This window comes from Cebidichthys violaceus, unplaced genomic scaffold (assembly GCF_023349555.1).
Source record: "Cebidichthys violaceus isolate CVI_PGR_0920_01 unplaced genomic scaffold, fCebVio1.0.p SCAF_1, whole genome shotgun sequence".
Classification (NCBI taxonomy): Eukaryota; Metazoa; Chordata; class Actinopteri; order Perciformes; family Stichaeidae; genus Cebidichthys; species Cebidichthys violaceus.
In genome coordinates this window covers 1542943-1566788 of record NW_027176262.1, presented here as the reverse complement: position 1 = coordinate 1566788, position 23846 = coordinate 1542943, and the positions used below count along the sequence as shown (strand labels likewise).

The window sequence follows — 23846 nt, the reverse complement described above, 5'->3', positions numbered from 1 at the left end:
TTGGACGGTTCTACATGTTTGTCATATGTTTCTGGGGGATATTAAGGGTTCTTGATAGGGTGATGGTGTAAATTTGCACAAAAAAATGTTTAAAGGTTCTTTAGAGAAACTTTCTTTTCTTTAAGTTCTTCAAAGAACCAGAAATGAAAAATGTGATGGCTGCTTGAAGAACCTTTTCCGGTTCTTTTGAAGTTCTCTTTGAAGTTATTTTCAAAGAACCGTTTAAGAAAATGGTTCTTTAAAGACCCTTGGTCTGAAAGGTTCTTTGTGGACCCAGAAACGGTTCTTCTACAGAAGCGTCTTTAGCTTTGTCTGCGTGCAGCAAAAGGTCACGAGTGGGATTGGAACCCCGGCCTCTGATGTAAAGTCAGAGCTTCATAAAACGATGCTTCTGCTCCACATGGTGAGCAGAGACTCACATCAACACACTACTACTTAGATCTGATTCACCCAACGCCAACATGAGAGGAGGAAACACAAACGCAAGCTTTTTATCTAAAAGAAACTCAATGAGCACACAGCTAATACATGCTAACGGTTAGCAATGTAGCTACCTCATGCTACCCACACAAACATTACGTCATTTAGAAAAGCAGCGGCTCCACAGACTCCAACAGTTTTATCGCTTTACAACCAAAACTCACTGAACCAGCAACTGAAGAAGAGGAACCATAAACTTTAAAGAACCACGAATCACATCTTACCTTTTGTTTTGTCACTTCTGGGTTCATGCCACACGTCTCCAGAGAGTTTGCACACTGCACTACTCCAATAAAGAGCCTGTCCTCAGCCTTGCGTGTTAAAACAGTCTTTGTCTCCACCTAGTGGATGAACTACGTCACTACACTGAATCTAAAGGCTTTGAGAATAAAGTCCAGAGAACGAGAGCTTCAGTCAGAAAACTACAGAAATGGTTGATGAATAAACCAGATGTGTAGTGTTATTTCAGTTTGATCGGTTTAGTGAGTCATCTTAAATCATTAATTGTTGAACATCTATATTTTATTAGTTCTTTATTGCTATTTTACATTATTTTATATTTATACTCAAAGTAAAGCATAGTACTTTATATTTTAAATCTGTATGCTTATATACAACATACACATTTCTCCCTGGAAATGAATCAAATTAGATTGCTTTCTTTCTTTACCTTTTCTTATTTGACTTCCTCCTGGTGACCCCGCTTGGTTTACAAGTCACAACGCTATGAATTGTGGGTAATTACCTCCAACAAAGTCGGCAGAAATGAGGACTTACAGAAAGTACGAGAGAGTCGACATTTTAACTTTTCCCATCATCCTCAGCTGTACTTTGTCAGTTAGCATGTTAGCATTCTGACATTAGCATTTAGCTTGCTAGCTAGCAGCTGTAGAGCCTTAACTGGTCTTTGGTAGATGTGACCGTAGACACGAGGTCACAAGGCCGGATTTAAGACTCGAGAGGGTCGCTGGAGGGTGTGAAACACGGAGTCACTGCGGATCAGAAGCGAGACCTGAGGCTCCATGTTGAGTCTGGCTTCAGTGACCCTCAGCTAAAGCTAACGCAGGAGGTCACCGAGCTTAAAGCTCCGCTTAGTCAGCAGATTAACTCGAGTTCACACAGGAAGTTATTTAACCGTTAAAACAATTAGTGTGTCCTACATGAACCAGTCTCAGTGTAGTCCTGGTCCTCTATATGAACCAGTCTCAGTGTAGTCCTGGTCCTCTATATGAACCAGTCTCAGTGTAGTCCTGGTCCTCTATATGAACCAGTCTCAGTGTAGTCCTGGTCCTCTATATGAACCAGTCTCAGTGTAGTCCTGGTCCTCTATCAGACCTCCATCAGTACAGAGACCATCAGAGAGAAGATGGTCTGTTTCTATAGAGTTATTCTTGATGATGTCATCGGAGCCACCGAGTCGGATTCTGGTGAAACCCGCTGGAGGGAAGGGAGGCAACGGGAGAACCAGAACCAGGGCTGAGAGGGTTCAGACTGTCAGACCCTGCTGCAGTAGAATGAGAGGTTTTCTAAAGGGACTCTGGTGCTCAGAGACACTACAGCTTTAGTCCACAGGGACCAACAGAACCAACAGAACACGAACGGTTGCTTCTAGTAACTTTAACAACACAAAAACCAGAAGTCAGACTTTTCAATAATACATTTTATTCCATTAAAGATTCTTTTTTTTTTTTCTAATTGTACACTGGAATGTTAAGATTCCCCTTCAGTAATTTAGTTAAAAATGCTCAATCTAGTCATTTTCAACCCCACATCCACACAACCACTGGATACAATGAAGTTTGGGGAAAACAAATGAAGGAAAAAACAAAAACAAAAAAAAACATGAAAAAGAAACTTCATATCTTGAATAATGATGTTCAATGAGAATGTAAGTAAAGGATGACGGGGGGTGGGGGGGGAGGCCTCTCTGCTTAACTCAGATCTGACAGGAAACAGTTAGTCTCTGATCCCAGATATCGATGTGTGTGTGTGTGTGTGTGTGTGTGTGTGTGTGTGTGTGTGTGTGTGTGTGTGTGTGTGTGTCTCTCGTGGGACGTCAGATTAAAGGCGTGGTCGTTGTTCAGAGTGCGTCTTTCCTCTGATGTCTGATGAACAGAGGACAGAACCCGGCGTCTCTCTAAACAGTGAGGAGCGGCTGTAATGTGTTAATATCCAGATTAGTGGTAAATCATACAGTAAAAAATAAAATGACAACCGCAGACACTCAGACACACGTTTGCATGTGTTGCCTCTACAAAAAACTAATAATCATATTTTCAACAGTTTAAGGATTAAAGAGCGACAGACGTAAAGAAAAGAAAAGCGTCTCCTCGTGGGCGAGGAAGGATGCTAAGCTAGGTCCCTCTGCCCCCCCCACAGTCATCCTCTACATCAGTGTCGTTTGTGTTTCCTGTTGATTTAACTCTCTATATATAGAAGCTCCTCTCATACAAACATATAAATACACCAGCGCTGCTCCGCCCCCCCCCACAGGAAGAGGCTTGGCGTAGTCCGGTCGGTGGACTCAGTCTCTGACGCAACCTTCAATCTCTCTCTGTCGTTACTTTGGGACTTTTTTTTGTTGTTGTTGTTGATTTTTTTTTTTTTTTTTTATGTTTTCTTTGTTGTTGTTGTTGTTGTTTTTTTACAGGATTTCATATTTGTCGACAACAAAGGAGGTCTCTGAGGAGAATCTAACGGGGCCGTCTCCGTCTACGTAAGTCGCTTTGGTGACCTGAGAGGAAACAGAGAAGAGGAAATCATCGTCATGAACACTGAAGAGCAGGAGACCAGCTGACGTCTTGAGTCAGCCGGTGCCTCTAAACCCCGTGGCTCCGGTCACCTGGTCCCGTCGGGTAGAGGTCTCACCTGGATGTCGCAGTAGTTGCGCTTGGACACAAAGGACACGTTGATGGGGAAGAAGTCGTTGGGCTGTCCGGCGATGCTGAACTCCAGGCTGCCCGTCTTGTTGTTGGCGTCGATGACGGGTAAACACCACTCCAGCATGTTCCGCCTGCTGTCGTGTTTGTACTCTCCGTCCAGATCTCCGATCATTGGAGCTCCAACACCAGACCTGCAGAGCGACGCGTATGAACGCACACGTCAAACATGCAATGAAAGAGGAAATATGAGGCCACACGGGATTCATCAAGTCAGGAAGTGACGGTTTGACCATCGAACGTCACAGCAGGTTGCCGTGGTGATGTACTTACGGTACAGGGATGCCGATGACCACGTCGTTGAGCTCGAGGCTCTCCTCCTGCAGCTCGTATTCAATGTTCACGTCACAGCCGGTACCGCTCTCTGAAGGCCAGCAGTTAACTGAGGAGGAAACAGCACGTCATACGACCACATCACATACAAACACTGACTCACTGACTCACTGGAAGTAAACTAGACAAAGCACAATGACCAGGAGTCATGTGAGCCGGAATAATGACAAGTTTAACCATCATAGTGGTCGTTACCGGCCCGTTTGAAGTAAAAATATGAGCTTTGGAGATCGGCATTAATGCTTTCTAGACGCTAGTCTGATAATGAAACGTCAACAACAAATCTGTTTAAAATCGTCAGTAGGAGAGCTAGTAACGTTAGCGACCCCGCAGCGGCGGTAGCGACCCCGCAGCGACCCGCAGCGGCGGTAGCGACCCCGCAGCGACCCGCAGCGGCGGTAGCGACCCCGCAGCGACCCCGCAGCGACCCCGCAGCGGCGGTAGCGACCCCGCAGCGACCCCGCAGCGGCGGTAGCGACCCCGCAGCGACCCCGCAGCGGCGGTAGCGACCCCGCAGCGGCGGTAGAGACCCCGCAGCGACCCGCAGCGGCGGTAGAGACCCCGCAGCGACCCGCAGCGGCGGTAGCGACCCCGCAGCGGCGGTAGCGACCCCGCAGCGACCCCGCAGCGGCGGTAGCGACCCCGCAGCGGCGGTAGAGACCCCGCAGCGACCCGCAGCGGCGGTAGAGACCCCGCAGCGACCCGCAGCGGCGGTAGCGACCCCGCAGCGACCCGCAGCGGCGGTAGCGACCCCGCAGCGGCGGTAGCGACCCCGCAGCAACCCCGCAGCGGCGGTAGCGACCCCGCAGCAACCCCGCAGCAGCGGTAGCGACCCCGCAGCGACCCGCAGCGACCCGCAGCGGCGGTAGCGACCCCGCAGCGGCGGTAGCGACCCCGCAGCGATCCGCAGCGGCGGTAGCGACCGCGCAGCGACATTAGCGACATTAGTGACCCCGCAGCGACGGTAGCGACGGTAGCGACCGCGCAGCGACGGTAGCGACCGCGCAGCGACGTTAGCGACCCCGCAGCGACGTTAGCGACCCCGCAGCGGCGGTAGCGACCCCGCGGTAATGTTATCACGTTATGATGTGTTCAAATGGCTAACCAGATGAATTATGGGATGTTTAACTTCGTAAAACTAGCATTTTTTTTAATCACTAAAAATATTTGTGTATATGTGTGTTTTTATGCAAATTACCACTATAGATGACTTAAAAAAAAGAAAGTTAAACACTATAGTTGATAATAAATACTATAGTTGATAATAGCTGTAGCCCTATTAGACATACTGAGGTCAACAGTATCGTGGTGGTTTGAGGACATGTGGATCTTACTGGTTAGCGGTATGAGGGCCTCGTCTGTGGTCTGTAGTCTCCACTTCAGAACACCGACGTCGTTGTTGAGGGGGAAGGACTTCTCTGGGTTCTTCAGGCCGATCACGGAGTCAGCGGTGAACAACTTCTTGTCCACGTTGGGATGTGTCTGAGAGGAGAAGACAGACACACCAGCATCAGTACTCCGTGGTCACGCCGTCTACCAGCAGACGGTGATGGCGTGTGGAGGACCTACTTGCAGCTGCAGTCCTTTGTTGTCGTTGTTGTTGATGATGAGGCGGATGCGTCCGTTCTTGTCGTCGGAGACTCGGAGCGTCACCATCCCCAGAACCTCCATGTTCTGTAGGCCGCCGTCACGACCGCAGGTCAGCGAGATCTTCTCCTCCACGCGCAGATGTACGCTGAGACCACACACACACACACACACACACACACACACACACACACACACACACACACACACACACACACACACACACACACACACACACACACACACACACACACACACACACACACACACACACACAGAGAGAGAGAGAGAGATAGAGAGAGACAGAGAGAGAGACAGAGAGAGAGAGACAGAGAGAGAGACGGAGAGACAGAAAGAGAGAGACAGAGAGAGAGACACAGAGAGAACGAGAGAGAGAGACAGAGAGAGAGACAGAGAGAGAGAGAGAGAGAGACAGACGGAGAGACAGACAGAGAGAGAGAGACAGAGAGAGAGAGACAGAGAGAGAGAGAGAGACAGAGAGAGACAGAGAGAGAGACAGAGAGAGAGACAGAGAGACATGTCAATAGATTAATATATTAAACACAGAGAGCCTTGTAGACACAGATTCCACTGTTTCACAATTTTTGTAAAATAAATTAAAGTATTTTTTGTAATGATTGATGTCATAACTGTTATTCTGCTCTAAAGACAAGTTCTAGTTCTACTCATGATGGTTCTGTTTCCACAGAGGAGCAGGTCTTTTATTTTGAAATGAAAAACGAGACCACAGAGAGAAACATGTGAAGGCAGCAATAAAACAACCTGAAACTGGTTTGTGGTTCAGAGTCAAGTAATGAAACAAACCATAATGAGAACGTGAAACCAGGGTTAACCTGTGAAATAAAGATATTCTCTCTATATAGAATAAAGATATTCTCTCTCTATAGAATAAAGATATTCTCTCTCTATATATAGAATAAAGATATTCTCTCTCTATATATAGAATAAAGATATTCTCTCTCTCTATATAGAATAAAGATATTCTCTCTCTATATATAGAATAAAGATATTCTCTCTCTCTATATAGAATAAAGATAGTCTCTCTCTATATATAGAATAAAGATATTCTCTCTCTCTATATAGAATAAAGATATTCTCTCTCTATATATAGAATAAAGATATTCTCTCTCTCTATATAGAATAAAGATATTCTCTCTCTCTATATAGAATAAAGATATTCTTTCTCTCTATATAGAATAAAGATATTCTCTCTATATAGAATAAAGATATTCTCTCTCTATATATAGAATAAAGATATTCTTTCTCTCTATATAGAATAAAGATATTCTCTCTATATATAGAATAAAGATATTCTCTCTCTCTATATAGAATAAAGATATTCTCTCTCTCTATATAGAATAAAGATATTCTCTCTATATATAGAATAAAGATATTATCTCTATATAGAATAAAGATATTCTCTCTATATATAGAATAAAGATATTATCTCTATATAGAATAAAGATATTCTCTCTCTCTATATAGAATAAAGATATTCTCTCTCTCTATATAGAATAAAGATATTATCTCTATATAGAATAAAGATATTATCTCTATATAGAATAAAGATATTCTCTCTATATATAGAATAAAGATATTCTCTCTCTCTATATAGAACAAAGATATTCTCTCTCTATATATAGAATAAAGATATTCTCTATCTCTATATAGAATAAAGATATTCTCTCTCTCTATATAGAATAAAGATATTCTCTCTCTCTATATAGAATAAAGATATTCTCTCTCTCTATATAGAATAAAGATATTCTCTCTCTCTATATAGAATAAAGATATTCTCTCTATATAGAATAAAGATATTCTCTCTCTGCTGCTCATAGGTTGGTTATTCACTTTGAATTATTCATGTTCATGAATAATATGTGGGTTCAGAACATCAACCCTGTAACATGTATGTGGTACCTCTCCACGTTGACGGGTGGAGGCAGAGCTTTGGACACGTCCGAGCCTCTCTTCCCGGTGCTGGCCATGATGGTTTCACCCTCGGACTTCAGCTTGTCCACGAAGTTGTCCACCTCTTTCCCTTTAGCGCCCAGCTTCAGAGCTTTACTGGGTCCACTGGGTCTGGAAGAGAAAGACGAGTCACCTTCTGGAACGCTACGAGTGAACCCCGTCACTCAGGGGTGCAGGATCTGGGTCTGTACCTGACTGCAGCCGGAGTGATCTTGGGCTTCTCGGGCTCGACGATGGAGTCTGTGATGATGGAGCCCGAGGAGACGCTGGTCATGCCGCCGCTGCCGAAGCCGCCGAACGCCGGCACCTTCTTCCCGGAGCGCTCGGCGTCCCTCCTGGCCTGCTGCAGCTCCTTGGCCTTCCTCCTCATCTCCGCCTTGGCCTCTCTCTCCTGGGTCTGTGGAGCAACGACCAAACGGGTTGAAAGACATCTGTGGTTCATCTGGAGATGCACTTTAAATCTAAACAAGGAGCTCACCTCTCTGACGGCCCTGAACACCTTCTCCTCGTGGGAGTCCATCTCTGTGAAGGTGCGGATCTGAGCCAGGTTCACGTTCTCTCTGTAGCCGAGCGCCACGATCTCATCGAAGGCGAAGATCAGGTCGAAGCAGTGCTCCGAGATCTCGCTCTCCTCCAGCACACGACAGTACTCCGGGATCTGAGGAACGGAAAGGTCACACGGTCCTTTTTAAAGAACATCACGCGGGGAATGACTTCAAGAGCAGACAGATTCTACGAGACAGAAGGCCGGCGGTCGCACGACTCCACGTCTAAGCACAGGCGCTTCCTCACCACGCGGGAGAAGAGGCGCAGCGTCTCCAGGTCCTCCAGGATGTTGCTGTTCTTGGTGGTGATGAGGACCATGTAGAGCTTCTCCAGCGGCTGGTACACGTAGCGCACGCTGTCCGTCTCCACAAAGGTGTGCTGCTTGCCCGTGTTCATCAGCTTGGGGAACGCGGCCAGAAGACCCTCGACGCGCGTCCGGGTCATCTCCACAAACTGACGCGATATGATGGCCTTGCCGGCCTTGGTGCACACCGCCGCTGCCAACAGCACCTGCAGGGCGAGGAGGAAGCTCACCTGTTAACGTGCTCACAGAGATTTAATTATGCAGCGTGTCGCACACGAGACAGCTCCCTCTTTACACTTCCTCTGAAGTGTGCATCGGTTTAGGATTCAATTAAATACCCGCTCAGCGAGCAGAACAACTCCTTTCGTCGGTCGGCACCGCTTAAGGCGACCGGCTGCGTTTAGCCGTCTGCCAGCCAGCTGCACAACCTGACACTGATGACATCATCGCTGCCACTGATGACATCATCGCTGCCACAGGCGACATGTGTGCTGAATGTGACGGTGGTGGAGATGTGACCACGTCATGGCCACCATGTGTGCACAGGTACGACACGTTTACGTTTGAAGCACCTGTGCAAACATAGAGCGCTTCATGAATGGAGGAACACGTTGAAGGTAGACATTAAAAAGACGCTCGACTGAGATGGATCTGAACCTAATGTTGACGTTCATGAATATTATAAATGACTTCATTAAAAAGGTTAGATGGTGAAACATCAATAAACTGCCTACACAGGTTTCTGGTGTTATTTGTTCCAAAGCTTCTGACTGATTAATAATCCAGAAACACAGAGATGTACTCAGACTATAACCGGTTACAATAACTCTCAGAGCGGCTCCAGGTTCGCGTAGATTTCTCGGTGATGTGAACGTGTTCAGAACAACTTGTTTGGTCTGTTCTTGTGGTTTTATGGTCGACAACACAACTTCCTGGTCGGAGGCGAATATTGTCGACATTCCTGAATACACGTTGGATCAGCCGGTCGACTTTAATTACAACACACCTGTATGTCCAGGTGAGGGTTTTTGTTAAAACAACGGCAACAGACAATATGACAGCAGCTAACGTTAGCTTCGGATTCGACTAGTGACAGGAGCTAATGCTAACGTGTCAAGCTAAGTTAACGTCACCAATGTCTGCACACACAGAGCCGCCTCCTCACCCGATGTGTGTAACTGTGTGTAGTGACACAACGCTCACCTGATTTAAGTAACTAGATGCCACATTAAAAGGCTACGTGTTGGTTTCTCTGTTAGTTCGCTCTTGGGAGAAACAAGTTAGCCCATAGCTAGCTTCTTAAGCTAGCTGCCAGGTTAGCTTAAAAGCTAGCCCACAGCTAGCTTTTAAGCTAACCTGGTTAGCCAGTGTTATGATAATTGCTAGGCCTCGATAAAAGCCTCGGAATATCTTGATTTGTGTGGCACTTTGTCACTCACCATTTTCGGTCTCTCTCTCTACGGTACGACGATCTTCCGTCTCTCGTGCTTTGTCGATTTCGGGTGATTTTTCTTGTGTGTGATTGTTAGCCAGCTAGCTAGCGTCAAATAATATGGCAGCAGAGAGCAGAGCCACGTCTCCACCGGAAGAAGAGCAGCGGTAGACCCGCCCACCGTGGAAACCAGTGACGTGTGCACCAAAAACGTTGGGCCGGTTGCGTAAATAAAGTTCTTCTTCTTCTTCTTCTTCTTCTTCTTCTTCTTCTTCTTCTTCTTCTTCTTCTTCTTCTTCCAGGTTTATTGGCAAACAATGAATTGGTACATTACGGCTATCAACTACATTACTGTATGGAGTGTGGATCAGGATGTCTAGTACCTACAGTTTAGTATAACAAATAAATAAAAATAAAAAAATAAATAAAAATAAAAATAAAAACAAAATAAAACAAAATAAAAATAATAAATAAAAAATAAAAAATTAAATAAAAAAATTAAAAAAAATAAATTAAATTTAAAATAAAAATAAAATAAACATTAAAATAAATAAAAATAAAAATAAAAATATAAAAATAAAAATAAATTAACTCTGAGTAATTAATTTGTGTATATAAACTTTGAAGATCAGCAAACTATTGGTACTTAGAGATCTGCTTGGTCACCGTTATCGAGACTGTACATCAGTGTTATGACTGGTTTGTGTTAACTTCATTGACGGTTTGATCGGCAACGTTCACAAATGAGTACTACAAGTACTAAATCCTTTGTTTAGACGTGTGCTCATATTCTGACAGATGCCCTGTGTGTCAGACGTACTCCACCGTGTAAACACGTTCACAGTGTTGCAGTAGCTGTCTTTGGTCACCAGGTGTCGTTATTTAGAGTGTGTATGAAGAGCAGAGCGCCACACGGTCAGCTCTGTTTATTCTGTGTGAACACGAGGCGTTAACTCCAAATATCCCCAAAAATAAAACCTCAACTGTGAGAGACATGGCTGATATTTCCTCATGACGTAGTGGATGGGTTGGTATTTTGTTGACAGAAGTCCATAGTTTATATAGTTATTTTTTTTTAATCTTCCTTTACTCCCTTTATTTAAATTCGTGCTGTCATATATTTATGTATTCATCCCTTAAATCAGTGCTCCAGACGTCATCAGGTAGGCCTACTACCCGAGACAGGAAGCTGAAAGACGGAACCAGGAAGTGACCTCTAACGCGGTCCGATGACGTCACGGGTTCATTCATAGTGGAGCCGCACGAGAGGAGTGTCCCGACTACTCTCAAGGATTTCCTGGTTTTTTTTAATGGTCTCTGGGTCAAAGCAATTCGTACAACGTCAGCGGAGTGATCCGGATCACAGACATGTCGGAGGAAGCAGGTTCTGCGGTAGGTTTTCTAACCTAAATGGTCTTTTCTACACACACACCACGCACGAAGCACCTTGAGTGCGAGCGCTCATTTCCGCATTGCCCGTCATTTGGAGCGCCGTGATTGGTCAATCCTTTGTGTCACTTTTCAGAACTCGGCTCTCCATTGGCTGTCAAACTTGGTGACAGATACGAGCTAGAAAAAAGCAAAAATGAACCGGTTTACTTTTAAATTGTATTGTTTTGACCTCTTAGTTGACCTGCTTGATTAATAAAGTACGACGATGAACCATTTCATCATTTCATCTTTTCATCGTCCCGTATTTCAGCTGTTTTTATCGCACAATTCCACTTTTACGACATGGACAGCTAGAGTGACAGTAACTACTGACAACAACCGCTGGTATTCAGCTACAGGCCCCGCCCCCTTCACGAGACGAGCGGTGGATCGTGAGTGAACACAGTGACGTAAGAAGTACAATACTTCACCTGAGTAGTGGAGTAGAAGTATAAAGGCTCTCGAGTAAAGTACAGTAAATGTACTTAGTTACATTCTGACTGAAAAATGATGATGTTTTTTTACGACGAAGCAAAACAACTTTTAAATAAAATATATTTGAATGCAGTTTTATAACATACAAATATTAGTAGTCACATCTATATTATACAAAACATATACAAATGAAAGAAGTAAATTGTGAAATAATGTAATAAAATTAAACCTTATTAAAAGTATTTTTTATACTATTACTCTACTATAAATAATTGTATTAATGTTCATTATAAAAGGGTTTATTTAACTGTAGTTCATAATTCATTTAAGAAAGAAGTTTTTTTATTATTTTTACACGTTGGTCTTTTTCCTGTGTGACTCTTTTTCTTTATTGTTCACCAATCCAACATTTAGAACAGTTATGTTATAATATTTGACTCTAGTTTGCACTCAGTTGAGTTTCTCTGGTATGGAGTTTGTATTTATCTCAAACCCTTTGACCACACCTCAAACACAGAACCCCCCCCTCCCTGTTCTAACGGACTCCATGAAACGGTTCACTTATCTTCTGGAACCAGAGACGTCTGAGGGTGGAGGTCCTGGAGGAGGAGGAGGAGGAGGAGGAGGAGGGGGGGTGGGGGTGGGGGGGGTGGTCCAGTAAAAAGACCAGTGTTCAGTATGTTGAGGCTTCATGACCTCAGCGGACACGCTCAGTGAGGACACGCTCAGTGAGGACATTCTCAGTGAGGACACTCAGTGAGGACACTCTCAGTGAGGACACTCGACGACGACGATGATGATGGAGGGACCTTACAAGTACCGGAGGGTGAGAGGAGACGAGGGTCCGTGTGTGTGAGGCTGCTTCAGGGCGTCAGGGTGAACGTTTTCATCGCTCCTCTGGGCTGAATCTGTCTCCTCTCGTGTTCTTTGCAGGACGGCAGCGGCGCGGTGAGTCGGGTCATCCGGGTCGGAACCCGCAAGAGTCAGGTACAGAACCGTGATGTCGTGTGAACATGTCTTAATGCGTGTCAGTCAACATAAATCATACTAATAATCAGAAACTCTTCAGTCTTAAACTCTAGATGTAGACAGTTCTGTCATATCACATAGAGAATACATTAATATTCTATATTCATATTTAAGTTGTTCCACAGAACCAACAGATTTTAAGTTTATAATTAATATTTAAAGAACTATTTTATTGTCATTACAGATTTAATGTTTTAATGTTTTTCTTCTATATATTTTCACTTTAATCTGTTTCTAATTGAAGGATTTGTTCTGTTCATGACATTCTGTGTGTTTGAAATGAGACCTCGTCTGATATCTGCATCTTATTTGTGTTTTATATGATTATTATTATTATTATTATTATTATTTCTCATGTTACTTACTTATAGTTCTTATTCTGTAAATCTTTTAATCTGAAATGCACTTTGTGCTTAATCCTGGAAAAGTGCTCTATAATAATAATAATATAATAATAATATAATAATATATAAAGATGAATTGTGTGCTGCAGTGTTGCTCTGTGCAGCAGTTAAAGATGTCTGCAGAGATAACAGCTCTGACTCCACACTGTCTTTATTTTAAGATAAGCTGTCTGTTAAACTGATTCAACGTCTCTGACTCTTTACAACACTTTACGACCATCAGTAGAATAAGGTTCTAAAGGTCTAAAGTTCTGAGGTTCTCTTCCTTCAGCTGGCTCGTATCCAGACGGACAGCGTGGCCGACAAGCTGACGGAGCTTAACCCCGACGTCAGCCTGGAGATAGGTGAGGACTCTAACGACATCCCATATCACATGTTCTAACAACATCCCATAATCGCATGTTCTAACGACATCCCATAATCACATGTTCTAATGACATCCCATAATCACATGTTCTAACGACATCCCATAATCACATGTTCTAACGACATCCCATAATCACATGTTCTAATAACATCCCATAATCACATGTTCTAACGACATCCCATAATCACATGTTCTAACGACATCCCATAATCACATGTTCTAACGACATCCCATAATCACATGTTCTAACGACATCCCATAATCGCATGTTCTAACGACATCCCATAATCGCATGTTCTAACGACATCCCATAATCGCATGTTCTAACGGCATCCCATAATCACATGTTCTAATGTTAAAGAAAAAATAATAAAAATAAAAATAATATATATATATAAAATATATATATATATATATATATATATATATTTATATATATTTATATATTAATTATGAATAGCCTGATAGTAGGAAGCCTTTACTTCTACCATCGTATCCTGTTGTTCTGGGCCTCCAGTACACCGTGTCTTTAATATTGATAGTTGATCTTTTGTTTGTGCGATATGATTAAATGTTTGTAACGTCTCTCTTTCAGTCGGCATGTCAACGATCGGAGACAAAATCCTGGACACGGCTTTATCAAAGGTGAGGCTTTACCTGATCGTCACAAATATAAAACGTTTCTTATATTATAGTCACTATTTAAATGAGCTTAGACATGTTACACACTTACTGCTCTCCAAAGCCTTCAGATTTGGTGTAATATTAGTTCATAAGGTATGATTTAATGCTTGAATACATTTAGATGTAAGATACAATGTGAATCTGCTGCTTGTAAATGTCTTATTTTCAATGTAACGGATGAATGTAAAGTATAAAACCAATAAAAGAACGTTATGTTTTTCTTCTTTTAACAGATCGGAGAGAAGAGTTTGTTCACCAAAGAGCTGGAGAACGCTCTGGAGAGGAATGAGTGAGTGTTACCACCGAGTCTCTCAGAGCATCAGAGCTGAACCTCAGCTCCTATAATAAGTCTGTAATAAAGCTGCAGACACTCAATAACATTCTGTCCAGCTGACAAGTTGTCTTTATTAAGAAAAAGACTAGTTAGTGAAAGTAATGTCAATACTTTCACAAAATCTGTATTAGCATAATGCTAGCTTCATGCGAATGATAGCAGGGTAAGTTGAAGTTAAGTAGTAGTAATAATAGTAGCAGTAGTAGTAGTAATAGTAGTAGTAGTAGTAGTAGTAGTAGCAATAGTAGTACTAGTAGTAGTAGTAATAGTAGTAGTAGTAGTAATAATAGTAGCAGTAGTAGTAATAATAGTAGCAGTAATAGTAGTAGTAGTAGTAGTAGTAATAATAGTAATAGTAGTAGTAGAAGTAATAATAGTAGCAGTAGTAGTAATAGTAGCAGTAGTAAAATAGTAGTAGCAGCAGCAGTAGTGGTAGTAGTAGCAGTAATAGTAGCAGTAGTAGTAATAATAGTAGTAGTAGAAGTAATAGTAGCAGTAGTAGCAGTAGTAGTAATAGTAGTAGTAATAGTAGCAGTAATTGTAGTAGTAGTTGTAGCAGCAGTAATAGTAGTAGTAGTTGTAGCAGCAGTAATAGTAGCAGTAGTAGTAGCAGTAATAGTAGAAGTAGTAGTAGTTGTAGCTGCAGTTATAGCTGCAGTAATAGTAGCAGTAATAATAGTAGTAGTAGTTGTAGCAGCAGTAATAGTAGCAGTAATAGTAGTAGTAGTAGTTGTAGCAGCAGTAATAGTAGTAGTAGCAGTAGTAGTAGTTGTAGCAGCAGTAATAGTAGTAGTAGTAGTAGTAGTAGCAGCAGTGGTAGTAGTAGTAGTAGTAGTGGTAGTAGCAGCAACAGTAATAGTAGAAGTAGTAGCAGTAATAGTAGCAGTAATAGTAGTAGTAGTAGTAGTAGTAGTAGCAGCAGCAGCAGTAGTAGTAGTAGCAGTAGTGGTAGTAGTAATAGTAGTAGTAGCAGCAGTAGTAGTAGTAATAGTTAAGCATCACTTAGCAGGTGTTCATTATCAGGACTTAATGGACACCCTGCAGCCAATCAGAATCGAGTATTCACCAGATCATGAAATAAAAGAATGTACTCTGTGAGAGAGGAAAATAATATTAATATAAAGTATATGACAGTTTTTGAAGCGGACATGTTTGTCCTCTGTTTTGTGGGAGACAGACGAGTTCAATCATTTCTGTAGAGCTGGATCCAGAGCTTTGAGTGAACGCTGTGGGTCTGTTAGTCTGTTAGATCTGTTAGAGGCTCATCTCATCAGAGCTCCACTGTTTGCGGCTCATGAAGTCTTTGAGTCACAGCCTCAGAAGTAGCAGCTGGCTCAATGGTGTTAAACATGCACAGTACTGAATGGCTGTATTATGAGCACCAGACATGGAGGCAGCATGTACTGAGTACTGAGTACTGAGTACTGAGTACCGAGTACCGAGTACTGAGTACTGTGTTCCTCTGCGTCCCACAGGGTGGATCTGGTGGTCCACTCTCTGAAGGACCTCCCCACCACGCTGCCTTCAGGGTTCACCATCGGGGCCGTGCTGAAGTAGGTGCTACTCTCACATGTCCTGTGTCTGTGTGAAACTCTCACTGTATCATGTCTTCGTCTTTTAATATGTTGATATAATTGTATGTTTGGGCTGAAGGATAGAAGAACTCAAGAGTCCTTTCTGCAGCTCATCATAGTTTATTAATCCTGAAGGAACTGATTGTTTTCATTAAAGATTACAGCAGAAGAATAAGAAAAAACAATAGAATACAAACATATTGTTGTTGTGATTGTCATTGACCGGTCCTTTGCTTCCTGTGTGCCTCTAGGAGAGAGAACCCCCATGATGCAGCAGTGTTACACCCCAAACATGTGGGGAAAACTCTGGAGACTCTGCCAGAAAACAGGTAGAACCCAACTCTCCGTGTTCCGTGTTTCCTCTCACATCAGAACTGTGGATAACCCGACGTCGTCCCTCCTCTGTTGTTTGTTTCGTGTAGCGTGATCGGCACCAGCTCACTCCGCCGCGCCGCCCAGCTGAAGAAGAGATTCCCTCACCTGGTGTTCAAAGACATCGTATCCTTTCAGGAAGCCATGGCGGTAGCAGTGGTTAATGTTGTAACTGTGTGAGTGAAGGATGGATATTTGTGTTTCCTGAGCCGTCGTCTCCAGCGAGGGAACCTGAACACGCGCCTGAAGAAGCTGGACGAGAAGGACGACTTTGCCGCCATCATCCTGGCCGCCGCCGGCCTCCGGAGGATGGGCTGGGACAACCGGATCAGCCAGGTAACGCGTCACCACCGCGACCACCTGAAGTCCTCAAATCTGTGACGTCTGTCTAACGGTCAAACCGGTTGTTTCCACCTCTAGGTCCTCGGCCCTGAAGACTGCATGTACGCTGTTGGACAGGTGAGAATGGACCAATGTGAGCGAGAGGAGGCTCAACGACGACAACACAGCACACTGTGTTCATATTTAAATGTGTGTGTTCTGTCAGGGGGCTCTGGCGGTGGAGGTCCGGTCCAGAGACGCCGACATCCTGGAGATGGTGTCGGTCCTCCACGACCCAGAAACAGTGCTGCGCTGCATAGCTGAGAGAGCTTTCCTCAGACACCTGGTACACACACACACACACACACACACACACACACACACACACACACACACACACACACACACACACACTCTTTGACTTATTGTGTGAACATGTAAATCCTCATGTAATGAATTGATCGTTTGCAGGAGGGCGGGTGCAGCGTTCCGGTGGCCGTACACACCGAAGTGAAGAACTCCCAGGTAGCTGCAAACACACACACACACACACACACACACACACACACACACACACACACACACACACACACACACACACACACACACACACACACACACACACACAAAATACATTTTGCATGCATACACTTAACCATTTGCTAAGCTCCGCCCCCATCTAGTTATTGCTGCTGCAAGATATCTCAGGAACATCTGGTGTTAAGATCAAACTGATTCGATTTGCTAATTAAATATGTTAAATATGACAATTTCACACAAATGTCTAATAAGATAAAATGATGACAAACTCAGGTTCTGACGAGTGAAGACAAAGCTTCACGTGTTAAAGCTGCATTCTCTCTAGTGTCCACCAGGGGGCGACTCCTCTGGTTGTATAGAAGTCTAGTCTAAAATGACTCTACTTCTCTCTTGATTTATTCCCTCAGTAAACATTGTAAACATGAGTTTATGGTCTCAATCTCTAGTTTACAGTCTTCTTCAATACAGCATGATGTTCATTTAGTACATTATGCTCCATTTAGAGTCAAACAGACCAGAAAGAGGGGATGATTTAGGGGCGGGGCTACACGCTGATTGACAGGTCTCTACGTCACTCCTCCTCAGTCCAGATGTGGTAGCTGTTGCAGCTGTTAATTTGTTCTAACATAATCCCGGGTTAGAGGTTAGGTTGAAGACTGTTCATCATTTGTTGTTCCAGCTCTACCTGACGGGGGCGGTGTTCAGCCTGGACGGGTCCGACAGTCTGAAGGAAACCATGCAGACGAGCGTCGCTGCTGACGACAAGGTACCAGCAGAGTGAGCGGCGTGTCCGTCACATTGATGACCTTTCATTCCGTGACCCCGGTGCTCCACAGGGAACCGTCACAGTGCCCCTACAGTTCCCATCCACCTTCGTCTGCTGTGTTGACTTCATATTGTCGTTGTGTGTTTTTGTACACAAGCAGAGCTCCGACGCGGTGGACGAGCGGGTCCAGCGGGTCGGCGTCACGGCCAGTAAGATCTCCGGCGAAGCCCAGGACGGAGCCGAGCGGCTGGGGGTCGACCTGGCCAACTTGCTGCTGAGCAAAGGAGCCAAGGAGATCCTGACGGTGGCCCGGCAACTCAACGACGCCAGATAATCGCCGACCGGGTCCTCGAGGACCGCCCGTCTCCGCCTTGTGTCCAGTAAAGCCTTTATTTTATGTTATGTTATGTGGAGAAGAAGAATGGAGATAGATGAATAGATTTTAAACACTACTTGGACCAAAGTTGTGTGCTGCCGTTCATCAGTCCGATGCACTCGTGGACTTGGTTCCTTCTTAGTACCTCATGGAACCAGCTCCATGTGGAGACCACTTCACTGGGACTATCGGTGAGGAACACAACGTGGCCTTCAGACGTAGCAGAATAAACAGGATGCAGCTGAAGTCTTGCTTTTTAAAGGTTTCCTCCCATAACGACGTTTGCGTCACTGTTGACCCAGACCGAGACGTCTGACGGTACCAAAGATCAGTTCTGCTATCACGTGTGCACATGTCGTGGTTCTGAGCGGTGAAACGGGCCTCATCTAAATATAAATGTTTATTCAGTCACAAGGACTTGATCGGACCATAAAGCATAAATCTCACATTGAGTCGTGTTTCATCTCGTTGGGCTCCTTCAAAATAAAAGTCCTTTCTCTTCAAAGCTTAACTTCTGTGTGAGGTACTTCTGCTGCTGCCTCCTGCTGTTTGTGTTGCTGTGTGACTCAGAGTTCATTCAGATTCACACAAGTCATAATCATGTGAGTATATACTTTAGTGGATGCCAAGCTTTTGTTTTTATAAAATTAACAAAGAAATAAATGGAAAACATTGCTGTAATGTTCTGTAAGATGCTGTACTCCTCACATAATAACTGAAGTTTTTATTAAAGTTCCATCTCATGAATGTTATTTCTGCCTTACATAAACATCGCCTGTTCTTTCTTCACTCTGTTCCACCATGTTGTATTACTTTTATTTTATAGGTCTTTATTGTACATTGTACTTAATTTAAACCTCCTGAGACAATGTGAGGCAGCGTTAGCCATTTTTGTTTTCCAGCTTTAATGCCTGTATGAATTAACGTAGAATGTTTCTGATTCTTTATCGCATTACTCATCAATCTGTCAATGACTAAATATTCACACGTTGTCTTTGTTTTGCCTCTGTGAACTCATGTCAAGACACAAATGTTAATAAAGCTTTTTGTGTTATACCTGTCCATTCTTTTGTCCTGTGTTTTGGTATTACTATATCAGAGCATGTTGCTTATACATCTTAAAAACATAACTTCTTACCTACATACTAACGACAAGAAAAATCTACAGGCATCAAAGTTGTTACAACTCATCTGTCGAGACATTTTACTCAAAACCTCAAGTATCAACCTGCTGCTGGTTCTAGAGGAAAACCAGAGATCACCAAAGTCATCAGGATCCATCATCTAGGAAGCATGAATGTCTATGAAATTGTATGATAATCAATTCATTCATTTTGAGATATATCAGCTAAAATAACGTATCCTCATACGACGGTTTGTATCAAATGTTATGAAAAGTTACTCATTTTTTCCTGCGTTTTCCTCTGAAAGTCCAGCAACACGAGTCAATTTTAAAGTTCAGACAACTAAACTACTTAATTTGGTTCAGACAACTAAACTACTTAGTTAGATTTAAACAACTAAACTACTTAGTTAGGTTCAGACAACTAAACTACTTAGTTAGATTCAGACAACTAAACTACTTAGGTTGAAACAACTAAACTACTTAGTTAAGTGGCAGCTCAGACGACCTTTAACCGTAAACCGTCATCGAGGTGAACGGCTCTAACTCACCATGAAGAACTGGCAGAGGGTGATGTGGGGGAAGATGTTGTGGGCTTTGTTCTTGCCACAAGTGACCCGGCTCTGCTGCCAGAAGTGCGAGAGCTGGTTCTGAAGAGGTCCGCTGGGTCGCAGGTAGAGGACGAACTCTCTGGGTAGAGGGTCGTCCAGGAACGGGTCGTCCACGTGGGAGAAGAGCCTGGAACCAGGACAGACCTGATTCACATCCTGCCTTTCATCTCTCTTTGTACAGATATATAGACAACATATACAGATATACAGTATATACAGTATATATATATATACAGATATATATATTTTTATAAGGACACGTTATCATAAGCTCAGTATCCCAAAAAAAAGTGTAGAAAAATTTGATTCAGACAACTAAACTACTTATTTAGGTTCAGACAACTAAACTACTTCATTTAGAGGAATGATCTTCGGTGATCTTTGGAGATCTTCGGTTGGGTTAAAATACCAACAAAGTGAAATACCTACTGAAGTACGCAAGTTACGTGAGAAATAAATCGTTGGCTTCTTGTTTCACACGAGGAACGATCCCTCTTATGTGTTTTTATTCATAAGATACTTCCAGGCGAAGGGAATATTCCTGAACAGTTCAGGACCTATTTTAAAGCAAATTCAAAGGCTAATTCTTAGTCAACTTTTGAATTTTCTTACTTTCTTACTGAGGTAAATGTTCCGATAAAGCAATGGTGGGGCTTTTCCCACCTTTGTGCATTGTTATATTGTGCAACTAAACTAAAGTTGATGGTGAATGGACAGTTGTGACCTGCACTAAAAAAGAAAGTTGCAGGGTGTCGCCAAAGTCAGTAGGATGCATCCTCTTGGGACCATGAATGTCTGTGCAAAATTTCATGCCAACCAATTCAATATTTGTTGAGAGATCTTTGTCTGAGCTGAAGAAGCGGATCAACCAATGTCATCACCATAGTTTAAACCAAGATTACAGCCAAAAATAATGGAACACATTATTTTATTGTAAGAGTTGGCGAGTTGCTAAGTAGATCGGACAAAGCCAACCGCCGACTCGTTAGGTCTAAACCACAGAGCTCGTCTTCATTGTGTCCCCTCGTCCAGTCAAACTGCAGTCTCCCGTACTGGGTCTTCCCACAGGGATTCATAGTCAAGAAGGTCTGTTGGGCGTTCAACGGGATCACGTTGTGGAAGTGAAAGGACGAGGGGTCCACGGTGTCTTTCATCCCAATCTTTTGCACCACCCTCTGGTGGGCTACTGCCTTGCCAGGCCGCAGCGAGGGGATGATCGCTGCAGGTCGTCCGGCATCTGAAGACTCGACAGGATACTCGACAGGAGGCTCTCTAACGGCCGGTGGAGAACAGAAACCTTGCAGAAGTCTGTGCAGGTTCTTCCTCCAATTAGACCTCAGCCCTCCAGAATTAGACTGAACGGTGGAGTGCGTAGAAGCAAGAGGACGCTCAGTGATGGTGGAGTGTTTCCCAAGGCGTGACAAGTTCTTGGTGCCAGCTCTGTACTTCTTGTAGAGCTCCAAGACTCTTTGATCAAGGGATACCGGTGTTTGGTTTCCAATGTTGTCATATTTGGTGGAAGAGAGGAGGAACCTTTTATCTCTGATTGGCGAGAACTCAGGAGGTCCAAGGTCTGGTTGAGGATCCTCTGGGGTTGGAAGGGGAGGCTTCGGGGGACAAGGAGTCAAGGTTTTGGGCTCTGTAGGTGGTTTGTATGAGGTTATCCTGGGTTCTGTGAGTGTGGAAAGGTACATGTAAAACAGTGAATGTACAATTTCAAGAGTAGTAATTTAAATACGGTAAGAACCAATGAACCTCAGGCAAGAACATTTGGGAATTTCTTTCCGAGACGTCCCATCACCTGCTTGTACAAGTGTCCCAGATTGGATGACTACAGTGGTAGTGTCTCTGAGCACCAGAGTCCCTTTAGAAAACCTCTCATTTTACTGCAGCAGGGTCTGACAGTCTGCCCCTCTCAGTCCTGGTTCTCCCGTGCCCCCCTTCCCTCATACCGTACGACGGGTCTGGACTTCTCCTGATTATCGCTCATAACTGAGATAAAACTCAGGTTGTCTTAAATCACTTCTAACTTAAGAACAATTCTGTCCCCACATGTGGTTCTTGCATGAGGCCCAATGTCTTCATACATTGAATATATATAAAGTGAGCTATGTAGTGTTGGTGACAGTCACCTTGCTTTGAGAGGACGCCGTCTGCAGACACCACAGGACTTTCCACTGGAGGCTCCGGCTGCGCTGAAGTCACGGAGAAAAGAAAACATTAAAAACATAAATGTTCAAGTGTACAGAAGATCTCTGAGGTTGGTGTCTCCTCTGCTCGTACCGGTGGTTGTGAAACTGGATGTTCTCCGTTCATCCAGATGTTGGAGTGGAGGTGTGACGTCTTCACGAAGCTTCAATTCTTCTCCATGCTCTCTCGGTTGTTTATTTTCATGACAGGAGGTCGGTCTAGAACATGAGGTATTGAAGGTTATTGTGAGGACTTGTTGAACTTGAAGTTCTGAATGATTGCGAACCAGTTTTAAAGGAGACATTACTTACATGAAGGTCTCTCTGGTATTGTAGCGGACTTCTTCCTTCTGAGGCTCCTCATTTATTCGTCCGTCATCAGATGTTTCCAGCTGGTTCTGCAGAGTGATCTTTGTCTGGACGTCGTAGGACTCCTTCAGGAGGACACTTCTGTCCTCTCCTTCCACCTTTGCTTCCTCCTCTTCCTCCTTCTCATCTTCTTTCACATCGCCTGTCTTCTCCTCATCTTGTGCGAACGACAAAACTCTTGTCCTCAGGTCCTCCCGATCATTTGTTGCGTCTTCGTCCTTCCGATGAAGATGAGACAAGATGTCCGTCTGGGGAAGACGCGTTCCCTTCTTCCTCCAGCTGCGGATCACAGAGTTTGGGATGTAGCCGTCTGGAGCGATGGGCCACCTCTCCGTGTTCACGTCGACGGTTTGAGACATGGTGTGATATCTATATTATATATAGACATGGTGTGATATCTATATTATATATATTATATTACATATATAGCAGCAGATAGTTAGCTTAGCTTAGCATACAGATGGAAAGCCCATTTATTTACACATCAAATCTCATTCAACCTCTACAAAAACGGAAAAGCTAGGCGCAGTTTTGTTACATTTGGACAGAGACAGGAAGCTGTTTCCAGTCTATGCGGTATGCTAAGCTAACCGCTCGATTTACCAATCTGTACCATAGACTGTGTATAAGAAGAGGACGTAGTCGTTGTGATGTCACTCATTGGTTTGTGGACAGATGTTATGAAGCCTCAAGTTCGGCGATTACGCCGTCGCCATCTTGTTTTTTGCAACCAGTGAGCAGGAAGTGACCATATCTGGACTGAGGAGTGACGTAGAGACGCTGTATATGTCTCTGGTAGAGACCTGTCAATCATATGGTAGCCCCGCCCTAAAGCATCCCCTGCTTTATGGTCTATTTGACTCTAAATTTGTTGTGGTTATGGTACTTCCTGTATTAGTTTCCTGTATTCACGTACCGAGGAGTGATTGACACGTGTCGCTGGACTTTTGTAGGAAACGCACGAACAATGAGGAGTGACTTTTTGTAAGACAACATGAGGATACGGTAAAAACGTTATTGAGGTCCACGGCATCACATGACCCGGACGTTGTAATTCCACAATATTAAATTAGCTTCGAAGCTCTTTCTGGGGGCGTCGGCCAAAAACACAAGCAGGGCACCCAGCGGCTATCGTGGGATGATTTCTGAAGATGATTATTGATTATTCGTGATCTGTTGTACACGTCGTCTCTCAACTACAACTCCAGTCTCACGTCTTAAGTTGCTAATCGGAATTTAAACAATAAAGGCGTCAAGTCTTGGCCCGAACATTTGTTTTCAGTTAATCCGCTTTTCAAACGCAAAACC

The 23846-nt window shown here is 43.7% G+C and overlaps 2 protein-coding genes across 4 annotated transcripts; one reads left to right on the top strand and one right to left on the bottom strand.

Annotated features, from left to right (window-relative positions):
- Window positions 1–2119: 2119 nt before the first annotated feature.
- On the bottom strand, window positions 2120–9779 carry LOC137868636 (coatomer subunit delta). The gene is made up of 10 exons (XM_068705517.1): window positions 9621–9779; window positions 8124–8387; window positions 7810–7989; window positions 7523–7728; window positions 7281–7442; window positions 5322–5487; window positions 5087–5234; window positions 3693–3801; window positions 3349–3553; window positions 2120–3214 (listed from the first exon to the last, which is right to left on the bottom strand). The coding sequence occupies exons 1-10, from the start codon at window positions 9621–9623 to the stop codon at window positions 3125–3127; spliced, it is 1533 nt and encodes a 510-aa protein (XP_068561618.1). The 5' UTR covers window positions 9624–9779; the 3' UTR covers window positions 2120–3124.
- A 1066-nt stretch (window positions 9780–10845) lies between these two features.
- On the top strand, window positions 10846–19308 carry LOC137868648 (porphobilinogen deaminase-like). Of its 3 annotated transcripts, none has more exons than XM_068705545.1 (14): window positions 10846–11005; window positions 12413–12466; window positions 13184–13256; window positions 13875–13924; window positions 14197–14252; window positions 15773–15850; window positions 16123–16200; window positions 16294–16369; window positions 16466–16579; window positions 16664–16702; window positions 16791–16910; window positions 17036–17089; window positions 17784–17870; window positions 18028–19308. In XM_068705545.1, exons 1-14 carry the CDS (start codon window positions 10982–10984, stop codon window positions 18202–18204), a joined length of 1080 nt encoding a protein of 359 aa, XP_068561646.1. In that variant the 5' UTR covers window positions 10846–10981; the 3' UTR covers window positions 18205–19308. The 3 variants fall into 3 exon arrangements, with proteins under 3 accessions (XP_068561646.1, XP_068561637.1, XP_068561629.1); XM_068705536.1 differs by lacking the exon at window positions 10846–11005 and adding an exon at window positions 12159–12305 and having other exon boundaries at window positions 18031–19308; XM_068705528.1 differs by lacking the exon at window positions 10846–11005 and adding an exon at window positions 12159–12305.
- Window positions 19309–23846: the final 4538 nt, after the last annotated feature.

Excerpts from the sequence above, each read along its gene's own strand:
- LOC137868648 (XM_068705528.1), top strand. The coding sequence starts at position 12,273 with ATGATGATGGAGGGACCTTACAAGTACCGGAGG. Across the intron at positions 12,306-12,412 it reads GACCTTACAAGTACCGGAGG|GACGGCAGCGGCGCGGTGAG; the intron begins GTGAGAGGAGAC and ends TGTTCTTTGCAG. Across the intron at positions 13,925-14,196 it reads TGGACACGGCTTTATCAAAG|ATCGGAGAGAAGAGTTTGTT; the intron begins GTGAGGCTTTAC and ends TTCTTTTAACAG.
- LOC137868636 (XM_068705517.1), bottom strand. Across the intron at positions 3,802-5,086 it reads GGCCCTCATACCGCTAACCA|TTAACTGCTGGCCTTCAGAG; the intron begins GTAAGATCCACA and ends TTTCCTCCTCAG. Across the intron at positions 3,215-3,348 it reads GCAACTACTGCGACATCCAG|GTCACCAAAGCGACTTACGT; the intron begins GTGAGACCTCTA and ends GTTTCCTCTCAG.